Genomic DNA, 18,169 nt, shown 5'->3' on the forward strand with positions numbered 1-18,169 from the left:
AGGCGGGAAGGAGCCACCAGGGTCGAGTGCAGTGCCCCCGCCACAGTCCAGGCTGCCTCCCCAGACCCTGGACACCCGCTTCTTGCCCCGTGGCCAGGCCCGCCTGGGAAGGGGAGTTAATGCGGAGCAGGTCTGAGGTACAGGCCAGGGCAGAGGGGTCCCCACCACCACCAGCGCAGCCTGGGATCTGACCCGCAACCGATGCGGCCTCCGCGTAAGAGGCTGAGAGCAGTTTATTTAGGTGGGGTGAGGAGTCCATGCTGAGGGTTCTCCCAGGGCCCGGGGCCTAGCTCCCCTCTGAATCCTCCACGCTGTTTTCCAAGAGGCCCCAATTTCACCTCAGCACCCAGCACAGGGGGAAGCAATTTTTTTTTTCCTTGGGACTGAACTCAGGGGCGCCTAACCACTGAGCCACCTCCCCAGACCTTTTTCTATTTTATTTAGAGACAGGGTCTCGCTGAGTTGCTGAGGGCCTTGCTAAGTGGCTGAGGCTGGCCTCCATCTTGTGATCCTCCTGCCTCAGCCTCCTGAGCTGCTGGGGTGCCAGGCCTGAGCCCCTGCACCTGGCCAGGTTGAGGGTATTAAGGGCCCAGCGGGGTGAACATAGCCACACCAAGAACCATCAGGGCCTGGACATTGTTGTTGGGAAAACTAAAGCTCGACCGGGCACGGGGGCTCCTGACCATGCAGGAAGGGGTCCTGCCGAGGGCCAGGTCTCAGGGAAGCGGGCTGCAAGCCGCTGCTGGGTCTGCTGGTTCTGGGTGAAGGCAGAACCCGCTGCGCGGCCCCCCGCCAGCCTCCAGGCTGCCTTCCTCAAAGGCTCCCGGCTCGCTGGACTTCTGAGAGCCGGCTCCGCAGCAACCTGAGTGGCCAGTCTCTGGGCCCCCGGCCAGCAGACAGTCCCCGGCTGGCCACGGGCCATGACCCCACGCTTGTGCCGTCTGAAAATGACAAGCTCCATGGAAAAGCAGAAAAACTCGAGGTCTGATAAGGCAGCGAGCCAGCGGGCCCCAGGGAGGTGTCTGGCGGAGGAGCTGGCAGTGAACGCGGAGGCTGGGTCCAGAGGAGCCGGGCCTCCCTGGCTGTGCTCGTTGCTCTGGTCATCTTGCTCTCTGGGTTCCAGAGGGAGGCTCCAGAATGATCTGGAAGGTTCTGGAATGATCTGGAAGAGTCCAGGGCATGGGCGAGCCCTGGAGAGCGGCGACGTCAAGGCAGGAGACGGTGGAGGCCGACGCTGGGCGGCAGCCCGGGCCTCCTGCGCTCCGCGGCGTCAGCAGCCGCAGCCCCAGCCCTCGCCCACCGCCTTGCTGTCCAGCTGGATGTGGTCGGCGCCCTTCTCGCTGATCATGGGGCCCCCGTGCCTCACGATCAGCTCGGTGGCCACCCGCAGGAAGGCCTCCTCCACGTTGCTCGAGTCCTTGGCGGAGGTCTCGATGGCGCACAGGATGTCGTAGTGATCGGCCAGGCTCTGGGCCTCGGCCAGGGGCACCTCCCGCAGCTCCGCGAGGTCCGACTTGTTCCCTGGAAAGGAGGCCGGGGCCGCGGTGAGGGCGCCGGCGGCCAGAGTGTCTAGGGGTGAGGTGGGAGCCGGGCCTCCCCAGTGACCCGAGGGGTGGCCTGGGTGGCCCTGGGGGGCGCCCATCCTCCCCTGACCCACCCGCTTCCCGACCCCCCACCAGGGCCCGGCCTCACCTCGCGCCCAGAGCAAGGGGTCGGCCGACCCTGACCGAGCCTCAAACCCCGAGCCCCAAGTGACCTTTTCCTCCTTGACTTGTCCTCGCTGGCTATTTTGGTCACAGCAGTGGCAAAGCTGGCTGCGACAGGTTCCTTAAAACGGCCTTTTTAATTTTAATCCCTCCTTTTTGTTTTGTTTTGGTTTGTTTTGGTTTGGTTTGGTTTTTTTGGTACTAGGACCACTAGCTACAGCCTGGCCCTGTTTATTTATTCACATATTTGTTTTTATTTCGAGTCAGGGTCTTGTTGAGTTGCTTAGGGCCTCGCTCACCCTAAGAGGCTGTTGACCTTTTTTTCTCTTGATTTATTTTGCAGTTGTAGATGGACAGCGAGCCTCTATTTTATTTGTCTATATTTATGTGGTGCTGAGGATCGATCGAACCCAGTGCCTCACACATGCTAGGCAAGCGCTCTGACACTGAGCTACAGCCCCAGCCCTGATTTTTTTTTTTTAAAGATAGGGCCTCACCCCCGAGGCCTCAAATGATCCTCCTGCCTCAGCCTCCTGAGTAGCTGGGGCTCCAGGCCCCGGCACCTGGCTGCCTGATTGAAATTTGAATGGACTGGCTGATGAATTACAGGACAGGAGATGAAATTCAGGCAGCTTTAAAGCTGAGCTAGTCCTTTTTTAATTGTTCTGATGCAGGGTCTTGTGAAAATGTTGAGGCTGGCGGCCTCCATTTTGTGATCCTCTTGTCTCAGCCTCTTGAGTCACTGGGATTAGAGGCATGGACACTAGGCCTGATGGTGACTAGGACTTGACTATGGTTTGTACTTGCAGAAACTCAGGATGCAGTTTATCATCCCCGGTGAGGGGTTTAACAGGGCGGAAACAATCTGAAGATGGTGTTTAGAGGGTGAAGTCATCAGGATTGGATAAGGTGATCAGGGAGGAGCCCCTGTGATGGAATCCTGATTTGTGAGACCAGAGAAAGAAGACAAGACACAGCCGCATGCTCCCTGTCTCCAGCCACGTGATGGGACTCTGCCAGCAACAGGGCCATCTCCAGAGAGAGCGTGTGGGTGCTGCACCTCCAGCACCATGTGCCAACATAAGCCTCCTCTCTCTCTCTCTCTTATTTTTTGGTCCCAGGGATTGAACCCAGGGTGCTTGACCCACTGAGCCACCTCCCCAGCCCTTTTTAGATTTTATTTAGAGACAGGGTCTCACTGAGTGGCTCAGGGCCTCACTAAGTGGCTGAGGCTGGCCTCCACCTTGTGATCCTCCTGCCTCAGCCTCCCGAGCTGCTGGGACTATAGGTGTGCGCCACCGCACCCAGCTATAAACCCTCTCTCTTTACAATGTATGTGCTCGGTGGTTATTAACAACAGAAAACAAAGACACCTGGGAACCACAAAGTGCATATCAGCTCCCTTTCTTCCCACCTCTAATTCCTATTTTGAATCTGACTCCGTAAGTGATTAGGGCCATCACGATCTACAAGCTCAGAGCCAGGCTTGGGGGTGCACACGGGTAATCAGAAGGATCCCAAGTTCCAGGCCAGCCTGGACAACTTAGTAAGACTTTGTCTCAAAATAAAAAAATAAAAAGGGGTGGGGGTGCAGCTCAGTGGTAGAATTGAGGCCCTGGCTTCAATTCCTAGCATCTCATGAAAAAAAAAAAAAATTGTTCTAAAAAAAAAAATGTGCACACTCATGGTTCAAACTCTGGCTCTTCCTGCCTGGCCAAACTCAGCTCTCTCTCTAGGCTCAGGTTTACCCTGTACTTGAAAAGGGGAAAGAAGCCGGGCACGGTCATGCACACCTGTAATACCAGCAACTGGGAGGCCGAAGCAGGAGGATCGCAAGGTGGAGGCCAGCTTCAGCAACTTAGCGAGGCCCTGACTCTAAATAAAATATAAACAGGGCTGGCAGTGTGGCTCTGTGGGTAAGCACCCTTGAGTACCATTCCTGGTACAAAAAAAAGGGGGTGGGGACAGAGGCAGAACGTGTGGTCCCAAGGCCCCACCGCCCCGCCCCAGCCCCCTCTCACCGATGAGCAGCTGCACGATGTTGGAGCCTGCGTACTTCCTCACGTCCTCGATCCAGTGAGGGACAGACAGGAAGGAGCTTCTCTTGGTGATGTCGTAGGCAAGGATGGCCCCGTTGGCACTGCGGTAGTAACTCTGGGTGATGGTGCGGAACCGCTCCTGGCCAGCTGTGTCCCAGATCTGCAGCTGGAGAAAGAAGGGGCCTTCAGGTGAACTTGAGGACAAGGGACAGGGAGAGTTAGCCCGCAGACCCACGCCCAGAGGAGCAGATCCACAGGACAAGCCTTCTGAGTCCTTAGAAAGTGGCGCGTTCTGTCATCCCAGCAGCTCAGGAGGCTGAGGCAGGAGGATCACAAGGTGGAGGCCAGCCTCAGCAACTTAGCGAGGCCCTCAGCAACTCAGTGAGATCCTGTCTCTAAATAAAATATAAAAGGGGCTGGGGATGTGGCTCAGTGGTTAAACCCCCTGGGTTCAATTCCTGGTAGCAAACAAACGTGACTTCACAAAACACTCTAATTAAAAGCCAGATTATCAGATTGAAAAAGGCAAGACCCGAATATATACCATCCACCAAGATCTACTTTAAAGATACATATAGGGAGAAAGTAAATGAATTAAACACATATATTTTTATATCTAAATAAAGGTATGCATGAGAAAGTGTATGAATTATAAACTGATTTCAGACCAAGTAGAGATTCAAGCAAAGAATGACAAGAGAGAAAAAGACATTTAATAATGTAGCGGGTGTGGTGGTGCCTACCCATAATGCCCACCACCAGGGAGGCTGAGGTAGGAGGATCACTTTAACCCATGAGTCAGAGTCCAGCCTGGGCAACAGACCATGACCCCATCTCAAACAATCAAAAATAATGCGTGAAAGGGGAGATATGTCAGAAAGACAAGGATACTGAACATCGAATACACCTTAATAACAGAATTTTAAATTTCTTGATGTAAAACATTATACAAATAAAGGGAGAAAAAAAGTAAACAAATGTAGTTGGAGATTTTAACATCCCTTTCTCAAAAACTGACAGAATGAGGTGCCCTTCAACTGATATGAATGGATCAAGAAAATGTGGAATATACACAATGGAATATTACTCAGTCATAAAGAATGAAATGATGGCATTTGCTGGTAAATGGATGGAACTGGAGAAGATCATGCTAAGGGAAATAAGCCAATCCCACAGAACCAAAGGCTGAATGTTCTCTCTGATATGCAGATGCTGACTCACAACAAGCGGGAGGAGAATGGAAGTTCACTGGATGAGACAAAGGGGGATGAGGGGAAGGAGGGGGATGGGCATGGGAAAGACAGTGGAATGAAGGGGACAGAACTTTCCTCTTCACATATGGACACACGACCAGGGAAACTCCACATCATGTCCCACCACAAGGATGGGGAGTCACACTCCATGCATGTGTGATATGTCAGAGTGCACCCTGCTGTCACGGACAGCTAAGAAGGGCAAAGACAATAACTTGCAAAAAAAAAAACCTGAGAGAACAAACAGACAAAAAATATCAACATGGATAAAGAAGGTCTAAGCAACACTATTGACCCACGATTGACACTTCTAGAACATAACACCCAACACTGCAGAAAAGCTCATTTTCTTTTCAAGTGAACATGAAATGTTCACCAAAACAAATCTCACAATGGAGCCCATTCAATAAGTCTCAAGGGACTTCAACTCTTACAGAATATTATTCTAACGACAAAAAATTAAAACAGTCAGCCACGGTGGCATATGCTTATAAACCCAGCAGCTCAGGAGGCTGAGACAGGAGGATGGTGAGTTGGAGGCCAGCCTCCGCAACTTATAGAGGCCCTAAGCGACTCAGCGAGACCCTGTCTCCAAAGGGGGGAAAAAAAAAGGCTGCGGATTTAAAGTAGCTCAGTGATTAAGTCTCCTTGGGTTCAATCCCCAGTACCAAAATTTATTAATTAGTTAATTTAAAAATAAGTTTTAAAAATAACTGGAAGGGACTGAATAGGCCTAGGTACTCAAGAGGCTCAGACAGGAGGATCACTTGAGCCCAGGAGTTTGAGGCCAGCATGGCCAGCATAGTGAGACCCTCGTCTTCTCAAAAGAGGTAGCTACTTCCGGACTACTCCGGAGGCTGAGGCAGGAGGATCCCAAGTTCAAGGTGAGCCTGGACAATCTCAAAGGAAGAAACAGAAAGGGCTGGGGATGTGGCTCAGTGGTAAAGCACCGCAGGTTCAATTCCTGGTACTGCAACAATTTGAGAGAGAACAGCCACACTGTCGTAACTACTAAAGAAAGACAGGAAGCTGGGAGAACATTCTGGAAAGAAGTCCCAAGGCTCTGCAGTGGCTTGGAGCCCGTGGAGGGTTCGTGTGGCAGGAGTCTGGCCCTCAGCGGGGTGGGGTGGCAGGGGAGCCTTTACAGGTGGGGCACTGAGGGGTGACTGGGGGTGTCAGCCTGGGAGCGAGGAATGTCCTTCTCCGGGGAACGAAGCTAGTTCCTGCCAGAGTGGACTGTCGTCAGGGTGAGTGGGGTCCTTCTCAGCTCCGGCTTCCTGTCCATCATGAGCTCCCTCCCTTTTACCAGCATTCCCCATCTGGTGCCATTTGGCATGATGTGAGGAGCCAGGGGGCGTCAAGCTGAGCGGATGCTGGTGCCATGCTTCTGGACACAGCAGACTATGAGGCACATAAACCTCCTTTCTTCATAAACTACCGAGCCTCGGGTACTTTGTTACAGCAACAGAAAATGGACTAATACATCTCCTGAGATGTGACTGGTACATTCAAACAAAGCGAAAAGAATTGTGTTTGGAGCAAAGAGAAGGAGAGCAACAGCAGACAGAGAAACAGCAAAGGGAATGGATCTTGGCGCCTCAAGGAAGAACTCTGGCTTATATTCTGAGTGGGTGAGTTGGAAGCCACTTAGGAGTTCTGAGCAAATCACATTTCTCTTTCTCTCTCTCTCTCTCTTTCTTTTGGTACTGGGGATTGAACCCAGGGCTGCTTACCCACTGAGCCACATCCCAGCCCTCTTTTATATTTTATTTAGAGACAGGGTCTCACTGAGTTGCTTAGGGCCTAAGTGGCTGAGGCTGGCCTCCAACCTCCGATCCTCCTGTCTCAGCCTCCGGAGCCGCTGGGATGACCAGCACCTGACTTCAACTGAATATTTTAAAGCACCAGCTTCCAAAAAAGAAGTGACAGATGTATGGGATGGTCTGTATCCACAATATCTTGATCTCATTTCACAGTGCGCATCCACGAACACATGGTATAATGCACACCTCAAGAGGCACAACCATGATTTTAAAAAATACATATATGTATTAATAATGTAGAAAGAAATAATGTAAAAATAATGTAGAAAGAATAATAAGGTAAGATAAAAGGGAAATGAAAAACCAAAAAAATATCTAGAGACTGAGGAATCTGGGTCACCCTGGGCTGCTCCGTGGGCAGTGATGGAGGAGATATTTCGGGAAAGCAAGTCCTTCCCAGGACCAGGCAGGTTCTCATCCTAACCGCCCCCTGCAAGTGACAGGAAAACGGGCAGTGTGGGTGCTCTGGAGCCCACGGGCCGGAACGATGACCCCGTTCTGTCACAGGCCTGTGTCTCAGGGCTATAACTTAATTCAGTTTTTCATCTGTCAATAAAGGAACCATTAGGGTCAACTAATAGAATCGGCGTGCTCAGAGCCGCATGGAAAGGGGCCTGATAAAGCCATTCGCTTTACAATATTTATGGAACCAGTGTACTTTGGAGGCCAGTGTGTTTCACATAGAAAAAATATATTCAAGAATATTAAAAACTAGCCAGGCACAGTGGTGCACGCCTAGCATCCCAACAGCTTGGGAGGCTGAGGCAGGAGGATTGCAAGTTGGAGGCCAGCCTCAGCCACTTCGTTAGGCCCTAAGCAACTCAGTGAGACCCTGCCTCTAAATAAAATATAAAAAGGGCTGGGGAGGTGGCTCAGGGGTGAGAACCACTAAGGCAGGGAATGAAGTGGAAACAGCACCCATTTTAGCAAGGGGAGGCAGACAAGAATGCAGATAGAAACTTCTGGAAGGTGATAACAAACACGCTGAAGAAAGTAAAGGCCATCCTACTTGGCCTTGGATGGTCAGGGAAGGTGGTATTTGGGCAGAGGACTGCATGATGAGGAGCCAATCTTTTTTATTTTTTTGTACCAGGGATTGAACCCAGGGGTGCTTACCCACTGAGCCACCTCCCCAGCCCTTTTTATTTTTTATTTAGAGACAGGGTCTCGCTGAGTTGCTTAGGGCCTCGCTAAGTGGCTGAGGCTGGCCTCCAACTTGCAATCCTCCTCCCTCAGCCTCCCGAGTCACTGGGATGACAGTCCGCCACCATGCCCAGCTGCCCATTTTATTTTTGAATATTATTGCATATATTTTTTGTATGTTAAATACACTAGTCTCCCAATTTCACTGGCTCCATAAATATTGTAAACTGAATGCATTTATCATGCCCCGTTTTCATTCAATCCTCCTTTCTTGGCCTCCCAAGCCACTGGGATTCCAGGCGTGCGCCAAAGCGCAGTGCTTCATACACACACACACACACCTTTTAGCTTTTAGCTGTTTCCTGTCTCCCTTCCTGGGTTCTGTGAGGGTAGGACCTGTGCCCCTGTGGTCTCTGCTATCTGCTCAGCACCTAGGACATGGAGGGTGCTCAATGGAGATACGGGTTGAGGGAACGGGCGCTGTTTCTGTCCCCATGGTCCTTGGTGAGCTCTGGACTCCGGGCTCTCCAAGTTCCTGGGTACTGACCATGGGGTACTCTGCACACTGTTAAGGCTAACAGAGGTGTTTACTGCTCAGCGGACATCACCAGCCTTGAACTGCTACTAAAAACATCTGCCAGGGCCGGGCACGGTGGCGCACGCCTGTCATCTCAGCGGCTCGGGAGGCTGAGGCAGGAGGATCACAAGTTGGAGGCCAGCCTCAGTCACTTAGTGAAGTGCTAAGCAACTCAGCAAGACCCTGTCTCTAAATAAAATACAAAATAGGGCTGGGGAGGTGGCTCAGTGGTGAAGCACCCCTGGTTGAATCCATGGTCCCCCCATCCCCCCAAAAAAAGACTCTCATCAAACACAGTCTGTAACCTGGTGTCTCCAGCACCGGCGACTGAACTCAGGACACTCGACCACTGAGCCCTTTTAATTTTTTATTTAGAGATAGGGTCTCCCTCAATTGCGGAGGGCCTCACCAAGTGGCTGAGGCTGGCCTCTACCTTGCGATCCTCCTGCCTCAGCCTCCGGAGCCCCTGGCATGACAGACATGTGCACCCCACCCAATGTTCCATTAGTTCTGTAGAATCATCAAAATGGGCTTCACAGTGGGCATCGGCCCAGGGCTGTCAGGGTGTGACTCCAGCCTTGTCAGTCTGTCCCCCAGCATTGAGAATGCGTTCTTGAGAGCAGGGACCCACCTTCCTCCTCTCTTGCCACCATGTAACTAGGACACTGGGTGGCACAGAAGTGGCCCTCGTCTGAGGAGGAATCTGGGGGACGCGGGTCCCGGGAGGGAGGCCGGGCCATGGGCAGGACAGGAGGCCGCCTTCCAGGGATTCCGGACTGGAGCGACTTCCCACGCGTCCTCTTGGGAATCGGGCGTGAGAGCCGAAGCCCACCTTTCAAGTTCAGGGTCAAGACCTCCCTGCAGCCCAGCCCCTCCCGACGGAGAGACAAGAGGCGCTTCTCTGAGCCTTTCTCTGAGTGACAACGCAGGTAGCGTCAGGTGCCTGCTTCTTTAAACAAGCAAAGGACCTTGACGAGCGAGTTCTCGGGACAAATGCTAAAATGGTCAGACTGTCCCACATACAAGCTCCCGAGCTATTTTTCATCGCGTCTTGGGATGTGGCTAGGAACAACCAGAAGCTGGGGTGTGTGGGCCCCTCCTCCGGCCAGCCTCCCCGCTGTCGCCGGCTGTGCCTCTGGTTCTCCAAAGCTGAGCTGCAGGTTGGCAAAGAAGCCGCAGCCTAAGGATCTCTAAAGCGTCAGAGGCTGGTCAGCGCCACCAGCCGCCACCACGTGGCAGCCAGGCAGGTGGGCAGAGCCTATGAGGCAGGACAAGCAGAGCGAGCTTCAGAGTAGCAGTCTGGACGTTGGGGAAGACCCCAGCAGGTGGCCCACAGATTCTGCCTCAGGGGCTCAGAAAGGCTGCTGGCTTCCAGCACTCCCTTCTTCCTTCACAGGAAGCTAAGACCGTCCACCTACTGAGGTGCTTCCTCTACGGTCGCTTCCTTATTGCCAACCAAACGCCACACTGACAGGCTCCTCTGGGACCAGGAGCCCAGAAGGAACCAAATGAACAGGAAGAAGCAGTAAGCTCGTCGAGGCGACCATGCCGCTCAGAAAAGGCTTCCATGCGCAAAAGCAGCAGGCTCGGACTTCCTTGGCCCTCCCGGCCTCTGGAGTGATTCCCTAAATCCCAAACCTTCTCCTGCTCAACCACCAAGCCACATCCCAGCCCTTTTTATATCTGATTTAGAGACAGGGTCTCGCTGAGTTGCTTAGGGCCTCACTAAGTGGCTGAGGCTGGCCTCCACCTTGCGATCCTCCTGCCTCAGCCTCCCGAGCTGCTGAAATTACAAGCCAGCTCTCACAGAGCTCTCTAGAGCTTTCCACGTACACAGCCATGGTCCCAAGAGCCCTTCTCTCTTCTTTACCAGTAACTCAGCCATCTTTCAAGCCCTCACCAAACCCACACATTTCTGCGGCCCTGGGCAGCATGGACTGCTGCCTCCGCCGGGTCCCCCCGGGGCCCGCATCTCCACGCCAGCCATGGCAACCGGGGGGCCTTGCTTTGCAGGAACAGGCCACACTGTCAACATTCTGTCCTGCTGTCACCACAATAAACCTAAGTGAACTTGTCAGGCCACGTGGTCTGATGCTTGGCTCAGAAACCCCAGTCACCACAGCAACGGCACTAATAGTATCACAGGGCAGGTTCTTGTTTACACATCTGCTTCCCCATCCAGAGGTGAGCCCCCCAAGAACAGGGACTGCCTCTGATTTACCTTTTCTCTCTTTCTTCTTTGGTCCCAGGGATGGAACCCAGGGGCGCTTACCCACGGAGCCACATCCCAAGCCCTTTTTATATTTTATTGAGAGACAGGGTGTCGCTGAGTTGCTGAGGCTGGCCTCCACCTTGCAATCCTCCTGCCTCAGCCTCCCGAGCCACTAAGCAACTCAGAGAGACCCTGTCTCTAAATAAAATACACAATAGGGCTGGGGATGTGGCTCAGTGGGTGAGTGCCCCAGGGTGGGCATGATCCTGGGCCATGTTCTCACCAGAACCATCTAGCCAGAGGCTCACTGAGCCTCTACACCACCATCTTATGGTAGGTATCAGGGATTAAAGGAAAAACAAAGAAGACATCAGGAGACCATATCTGAAGGTGACTGTTTAAAAACATCAGTGTCATTTAAGAAAAAGTGGTGACACACACACAGTTCAGCTACTAGGGAGGCTGAGGTAATTGAGACAGCGTCTCACTAATTTGCCCAAGTTGGCCTTGAATCTTCGATCCTCCTGCCTCAGCCTTCCAAGTAGATGAGACTACCGGTGTGTCCTACCACACCTGGCTGAGATCTTTTACAAAAAGAAAAAAGTCAGGTTGGGTGACCCATGCCCAATAATCCCAGAGACTTGGGAGGCTGAGTCAGGAGGATCACAAATTTGAGACCAGCCTCTACAACTTAGTGAGACCCTGACTTAAGCATGCAAAAAAAGCTGGGCATGCAGCTTAGCGCTAGCGTATCCCTGGGTTCAATTCCCAGAACCAAGCTGGCCAATGACACATGCCTTTAATTCTAGTGGCTGTGGAGGCTGAGGCAGGAGGATCGCAAATTGGAGGCCAGCCTCAGCAACTCAGCGAGGTCCCAAGCAACTCAGTGAGATCCTGTCTCTCCATAAAATATAAAAAGGGCTGGGGGTGTGGCTCCGTGGTTAAGCACCCCTAGGTTCCATCCCTGGTACCCTACAAAAAAAGACATTATGATTCAGAGGAGTGCTAAATACTGGGGGGAAGTAAGGACATAAAAAGTAACTTGGACCCTGAAAACATTCAGAGAAAAGCCACAGAAGACCACACTACTGCGGCTCTATTTATGAGTAAAGTCCAGAATAAGCAAATCTGTAGCGACAGAAAATAGATCATTGGTTGCCGGGCGCATGAGGAGCATTTGGGAGTGACAGGGAAAAGCCTTGGTTTTCTTTTGGAAGCATGATAATACCCTAAAATTGACTGTGGTGATGCTCACACACTTCTGTGAGTATACAAACCAAGAAACAAATCACTCAATTGTACACCTGACCGAGTAACTTTATGGCATGTGGATTATATGTCAATAAATTTTTTTTTCTTTTTTAATTAATCAATTTATTTTTTCTGGCTCCTGGGGGGTGGCCCCAGGGCACCCCTGAGCCACATCCCGAGTCTTTTTATTTTTTATTTAGAGACAGGGTCTCCCTAAGCTGCTTACAGCCTCGCCCCGGTGAAGAGGCTGGCCTCCAACTTGCGATCCTCCCACCTCAGCCTCCCCAGCTGCTGAGATGACAGGCACGCGCCACCACACCTGGCTAACTGCTCTTTCTTTTGAAAGTGAGAAAAACAAAGAGGACTAGTGGACTCGAGGGCAGCTTAAGCATGAAGGCCAAAGGTCCTGAAATCTGCAGGCCCAGGTCCAAGGGTACAGACTTTACCTCCATGAAGAAGAGATCTGGCAAGTCCCCAAGAGAGTCTGGCAGAAAACTGAATAAAGGGGTGCCATTCGAACAGGGCCAACCTCTGCTCTGCTCTTGGGGCCCCTGTGTCCAGTGATCTGCAAAACCCAGTTTACATAACAGGCCTTTGTATTGTCCCAGATAAGAGTGAGTAGAGTCATCAGAACGCTGGAAGGATTTAGAACCGACTGAGATTTCCTAGGGGACAGAGCTGGTGGGGAAGGGAAAGGCAAACTCAGATCCTGTGTCATCTAGGGAGGAGAGGGTAACGGCAGCAAAAATAAAATAAACCTCAGATCGGTTCACACGATGCACGTTTTGGGTTAATTCACAATACCATTTTCATGATAAACTCCAAATGCTTCTGTTTAGAGGACTCCTGTTTTTATTTATTTTTTTGGACAGGTATTGAGCCCAGCGGTGCTTTACCACTGAGCAGCGCGGTCAGCCCCTTTTTTATTTTGAGACAGGGTCTCGCTAAATTTCTGAGGCTGGCCTCCACTTTGTGATCCTCCTGCCTCAGCCTCCCAAGTTGCTGGGATGGCGCATGCCCCAGCACGCCTGGCTTTTCTGAGTATCCTTTGAAGTCTTGGAAATTTGGGAATTTGAACTATGTGAGGGAATTAGCTCTTCAAAAAGAAGTCAGTGAAAAACTCTTAAGCATGTCAACAACCATCAGAAACAAACATTAGCCCCATTTCATGGATGAGGAAGCCTGAGACTCCAAGAAGGAAGCCAGATTGCCCAGTGTGGTGGTGGGGAGGGAGGCAAGGGCCAGGCCTCACACTCCTGATTCGGTGCTGTTTTGAGACTCTACAGTAATCGGAAAGACTCGCAGCTCTCAGATTCAATTTCTCTTTTCTTTTTTCCTCTTGTTTATGGGAGGAAGGGATTCTAGGGATGAATCCAGGGTCTCAAAAGCAGCCGCTCCACGCTGAGCTCCAATTCACTTCCTTTCTTTTCTTTTTGGTCCCAGGGATTCAATCCAGGGATACCTAACCACTGGGCCACACCCCCAGCCATTTTTATATTTTATTTAGAGACAGGGTCTCGCTGAGTTGCTCAGGGCCTCACTAAGTGGCTGAGGCTGGCCTCCACCTCACGATCCTCCTACCTCAGCCTCCTGAGCCGCTGGGATTACAGGCATGTGCCCAGTTCTCCAATTTAATTTCCAATCCTGGGAGCAAGAGCTAACGGAATCCATGAGGGTATAAGAAACGATGACATGGGTACAATCTCGAAGGGCAGGCTTATATGAGCTGTCTGGGGCTGTCAATGTTCTGATTAATTGATAAATATCCTGACTCTTTGTATGAATCCTGACGATGAAAAACTTGATCAAAAAAATAAACAAAAAAAAAAAACCCATGTCCACTTCTCTCTGTAAATCCAATGGTCACAACTGCATTTTGACTGGATTAATTTAACTTTCAAGAATCTCAAGATGGGCGTGGTGCACGTGCCTATAATTCCAGCCGTCTTGGGAGGCTGAGGCAGGAGGATCGTTAAGTTGGAGGCCAGTCTTAGAAACTTAGCGAGGCCCTAAGTAGCTTAATGAGACTCTGTCTCTAAATAAAAAATAAATAAATAAAAAGGGCTGGGGGTGTGGCTCAGTGGTTAAGCACCCCTGATACAAAAAAACCCCTCGGGGTCATCCTCGCAAACTCAGAGGGAGCTGGGTCTGTAGTGCTGCACACCTGTAATCCCAGCAACTCCAGAGGCTAACACGGGAGGATTGCAAGATGGAGGCCCGGCCTCAGCAACTTAGAGAGACTCTGTTTCAAAAGAAAAAGAAAAAGAAAAATTTTTTTAAAGGGCTAAGGATGTAGCCTGGTGGCAAAACACCCCTAGGTTCAATCTCTAGGGTCCCAACCAACCAAAAATCTCAGAGGAATCAGAAGAGTAACCAAGAACAAAAAATGGACCCAGCCGCACCCTGAGTTCAAATCCTGGTTTTGCCATGGACTGGTAAGAGACCTTGGGGACGCCAGTCACTTCCCTATCTCAGTTTCCTCTTTTATCAATAAGGACATATGAACAGGCCCGTACCGAACACTACGTCTGTCTCTGGCCACCTGGATTCCTGTGACTTTAAGAAACTTATCTCCTACAGGAGACAAATAAAACAGGTCATTTCAAGTCCTGGTAAGTGTTTTAAGCAGAGGAACAGAACAACAGGAAAAAGGGTCTGGGCAGGGCACAGTGGCACACGCCTGTCATCCCAGCAGCTCAGGAGGCTGAGGCAGGAGGATTCCAAATTGGAGGCCAGCCTCAGCAACTTAACTAGGCCCTCAGCGACACGGTGAGACCCTGTCTCTAAATAACGTAAAAAAGGGCTGGGGAGGTGGCTCAGTGGTTAAGCACCCCTGGTACCGAAATTTTAAAAATAAAAAAATAATAATAAATAAAATCACATCACTAGAGGACACCTCCGAGGTACTTTCCAGATTAGGAAACAGACTGGAAGAAGAAAAATGATTTCCTCCTGCTGAGTCAGTAGACCCCAGGACTCCTGACTTGACAGAGAATGTTCCCTCAAGTTCAACTGCTCAGTTTTAATTTGTAGCCTCTACGGGGGGGCTGGGCTGGGTTTCAGGTTTCCCTGACTGCAAAATAAAGAGATAAGTCATTGTCAAAGGATTCCCCACTCCAACAGGCAGACTCTATGAAGCAGTGTGCCCTAGGGAAAGATCCAAATGTTTTGAAGTCAGAAAAACTGGGAAGAGTACTCCCACTCTGTCACTGTGTGCCCAAAGGCAAGGCTGTCCCGGGTGAGCTGGTTGGGGGCAGAGTTCAGTGGCAGAGAGTGCTTAGCATGCAGAAGAGTTCCCTCCCTGGCACTGCAAAACTAACAGTGCCCGCCGGTAGCAGAACACCACCTATAACTGCTTGAGAGGCTGAGGCAGGAGGATCGCAAGGTGGAGGCCAGCCTCAGCCACTTAGCACGACCCTGTCTCTAATAAAATATAAGAAGGGCTGGGGCTCAGTGGTTAAGCAACCCTGGGTTCAATCCCCAGTACGAAAACAAAACACACCTGGAAAAGAGATGGCTCATAACAGTCCCTGAAGAAAGCAACTGCTCTACCTTTGAGAGATGTCACCACACCTATGAAACTGCTGTTCCCAGTCCTGCCTCTAAAGGACAATCTGAAGATGAGTGGAAGGAGGAGAAAGGGTGAAACTGCACCATATCATCTCTGCCCCGGTGCACTCTGGGCTTTGCTGGCCTGCAGGTTCTTATCGCCACAGGTAAACAGGAACATTGTCCCCTCCCTGACCACAGTCAGCGCAGGGCTGCTCTTTGTGACTAGATTTGCACAGTGCACCTTCAGTCTGCCTGCTGGCACTGTCACAGGGCACAAACTCAGTCACCAACGGACCCCACCCATGGTGGCCCTTCCGGGGCCACCTGCTCCGAAAGGGGTGGTCCTGAATGACTCAAAGGTGCCTGCCCGCACTTTGTCCCTGCCACTCCATGGAGACCAAAATACACTGAAATACAGGAGACTAAAAAAACCACGCAGGCAGGGGTTTCTGCTTCCCCAGCCACTTCTAGTCTGGAGGCACTGAGGTCACATAGACGGTTGACTTCACTTTTTCTCCAGGGCAACACCCAGAAATTATCCCAATTTTACAGAAACAAAGACAAAGAGCTACGTAACCTGGCCAAGGACAACAACCAGCAAGCTAGAGCACCCAGAGGGGCAGAACCACAGAGAAATGGGGGTCGAGGGCGCTCATCCACTTCTTGAAAACACAGCCGCCCCGCCCTGTGGTCTTGAGAATTGTCCTAAAGAGCATATGAACTTGCAGGATGTGGGTGGCACACGCCTATAATCCCAGCCACTCCGGAGGCTGAGGCAGGAGGATGGCAAGGTGGAGGCCAGCCTCAGCAATTTAGTGAGGCCCTAGGCAACTCGGTGAGACCCTGTCTCTCAATATAATATAAAAAGGGCCGGGGATGGGGCTCGGTGGTTAAGCGCCCCTGGGTTCCATCCCCGGTCCTGCCCCCCACCCCCGCCAAAAAAAGATCCTATGAACTTGAGATTTTAAAGAAGGCACAAGATTCCTACTAGACGTGCAGGAAAGTGAGTGAGTGCCTTTCGGAACAAGAAGTAACGTTCCGTTCTGTCCGGGGCTCCCGCTCCGCGAGGGCAGAAGACCGACGCTTGGGTGAAGAAACTCTGATTTCATTCATCACCGAGATCGTGTATCAACCCCTCGCCAGGACATTGTGGCAACCACATCCTGCTGTTGCTCTTGGGGCCATTGCCAGGGCCCGGTCCTCTCCCCCACCTTCCGGTATCTGCGAAGTTTTCGGTTTCTAGCGCGTCCAGCTGGGGGAGGGGACCCGAGTAAAGTTCCACCACCAGGTCCACAAAGAGCCCGCGGGGAGGCGTGGCCAGGCCGGAAATCCTGACACAAAAACTTGTGGCCTTGGGGTCCTAGAAGCCACTACCTCCTGATCGCTGCGAGTCACGGGGGACCGGGGTGTCGCTGATCTGGCTCAGGTGCCCACCAGACCCGGGCCGAGCTGGGTGGGGGAGGATCTGACCCCCGACTCCGGGGTCCCCGCTGCAGAACTGGGTCTCCCCGGGCTGCGGGCCCCCGGCACAATGCTCTGGAGCGATGCGCCCGGCCCGGAGGCGACTCGGGGGGCGGCGGGTCCTGCTCCACACCCCAGGCCCCCGGAGGTGCCCTTTGCACCTGAACCCGGCGCAGACCCCCGGGCCGGGCCTGCTCCGGCCGAGGCGGGGCAGCGAGGCTGGAGGGGCTGCCGGAAGCTCGGCCCGGCCCGGCGCCCGGCCCGCCCGCCGCGGGCTCGGCCTCCCACCTTGACCCGCTTGCCCTGGATCTCCAGCGTCTTCATGGTGAAGTCGACGCCGATGGTGCTGCCCTGGCGCTCCGAGAAGGCGCCGGTCTTGAAGCGCTGCACCACGCACGTCTTGCCCACGCTCGCGTCGCCCACCAGCACCAGCTTGAACAGGAAATCGTACTGCTCGTCGGGGTCCCCCGGGCCCGGCCCCGCCATGGCCTCGCCGGAGCCCGAGGGCCGGCGCGCGGGACGCTGGGGCCCGCCCGGGCTCACGCGAGGAGACGCGCCCCGAGCTCCGCGCGCCCCAGCCCCGCCGGCCGCTTGGCGACGTGGAGCCGCCGCAACACCTGAACTAGCGGCGCCGCCGACCGCCGGCCTCGGCCCCGCCCCGGAGTCCCGAGGCTTCGGTGCCGCCCCGGACTCGCCTAGCCCGGCCCTCCGCTCGGCTCGCGGCCGCCCTCAAGCTCAGCGCTCGGCGAGCCCGCCTCTCAGGCCCGCCCAGGCCACGCCCAGACCGCGCCCCTTCCTGCTCCATGGCCCCGCCCCGACTCCGCCCCCAGCCCCCACTCCTTCCCTCAGGACCGCCCCGCCCCGCCCCCAACACCCTGACTCCGCCCTCGGCACCGGCCTGATCCCGCCCCCAGCACCCCGACTCCGCCCCCAGCACCCACTCTTTCCCTCTGCACCACCCCGCGCCAGGACGCCGACTCCGCCCTTGGCACCCGCCTGGCCCCGCCCACAGCACCCCGACTCCGCCCCAATCAGGACGGCATCCCGGAAGTCCGCCCGCTCCTCCCGTAACCGCTCCTTGTCCCGCCCCCAGGCGGACCCCGCCCTCACTCTGCTCTCGGCCTCGCCCCCAGCCCCAGGGTGCCCTCTGCT

At 53.2% G+C, this 18,169-nt stretch overlaps 1 protein-coding gene across 2 annotated transcripts; it reads right to left on the reverse strand.

Annotated features, from left to right (window-relative positions):
• Positions 1-215: 215 nt before the first annotated feature.
• On the reverse strand, positions 216-17,727 carry Rab43 (RAB43, member RAS oncogene family). Of its 2 annotated transcripts, none has more exons than XM_047534687.1 (3): positions 17,306-17,727; positions 3,728-3,905; positions 216-1,521 (listed from the first exon to the last, which is right to left on the reverse strand). In XM_047534687.1, exons 1-3 carry the CDS (start codon positions 17,501-17,503, stop codon positions 1,271-1,273), a joined length of 627 nt encoding a protein of 208 aa, XP_047390643.1. In that variant the 5' UTR covers positions 17,504-17,727; the 3' UTR covers positions 216-1,270. The 2 variants fall into 2 exon arrangements, with proteins under 2 accessions (XP_047390643.1, XP_047390642.1); XM_047534686.1 differs by having other exon boundaries at positions 3,728-3,911; positions 17,306-17,722.
• Between the last annotated feature and the right edge of the window lie 442 nt (positions 17,728-18,169).

The sequence above is a fragment of the Sciurus carolinensis genome, chromosome 19, assembly GCF_902686445.1.
Source record: "Sciurus carolinensis chromosome 19, mSciCar1.2, whole genome shotgun sequence".
Classification (NCBI taxonomy): Eukaryota; Metazoa; Chordata; class Mammalia; order Rodentia; family Sciuridae; genus Sciurus; species Sciurus carolinensis.

Bases quoted from the DNA above. Each gene is read 5' to 3' on its own strand.
- Rab43 (XM_047534686.1), bottom strand. From the start codon at position 17,503: ATGGCGGGGCCGGGCCCGGGGGACCCCGACGAGCAGTACGATTTCCTG. The intron at 3,912-17,305 runs GTGGGAGGCCGA...TTCTTTCTCCAG, and splicing joins TCCAGGGCAAGCGGGTCAAG to CTGCAGATCTGGGACACAGC. The intron at 1,522-3,727 runs GTGAGAGGGGGC...CCTCCTTTCCAG, and splicing joins CATCGTGCAGCTGCTCATCG to GGAACAAGTCGGACCTCGCG.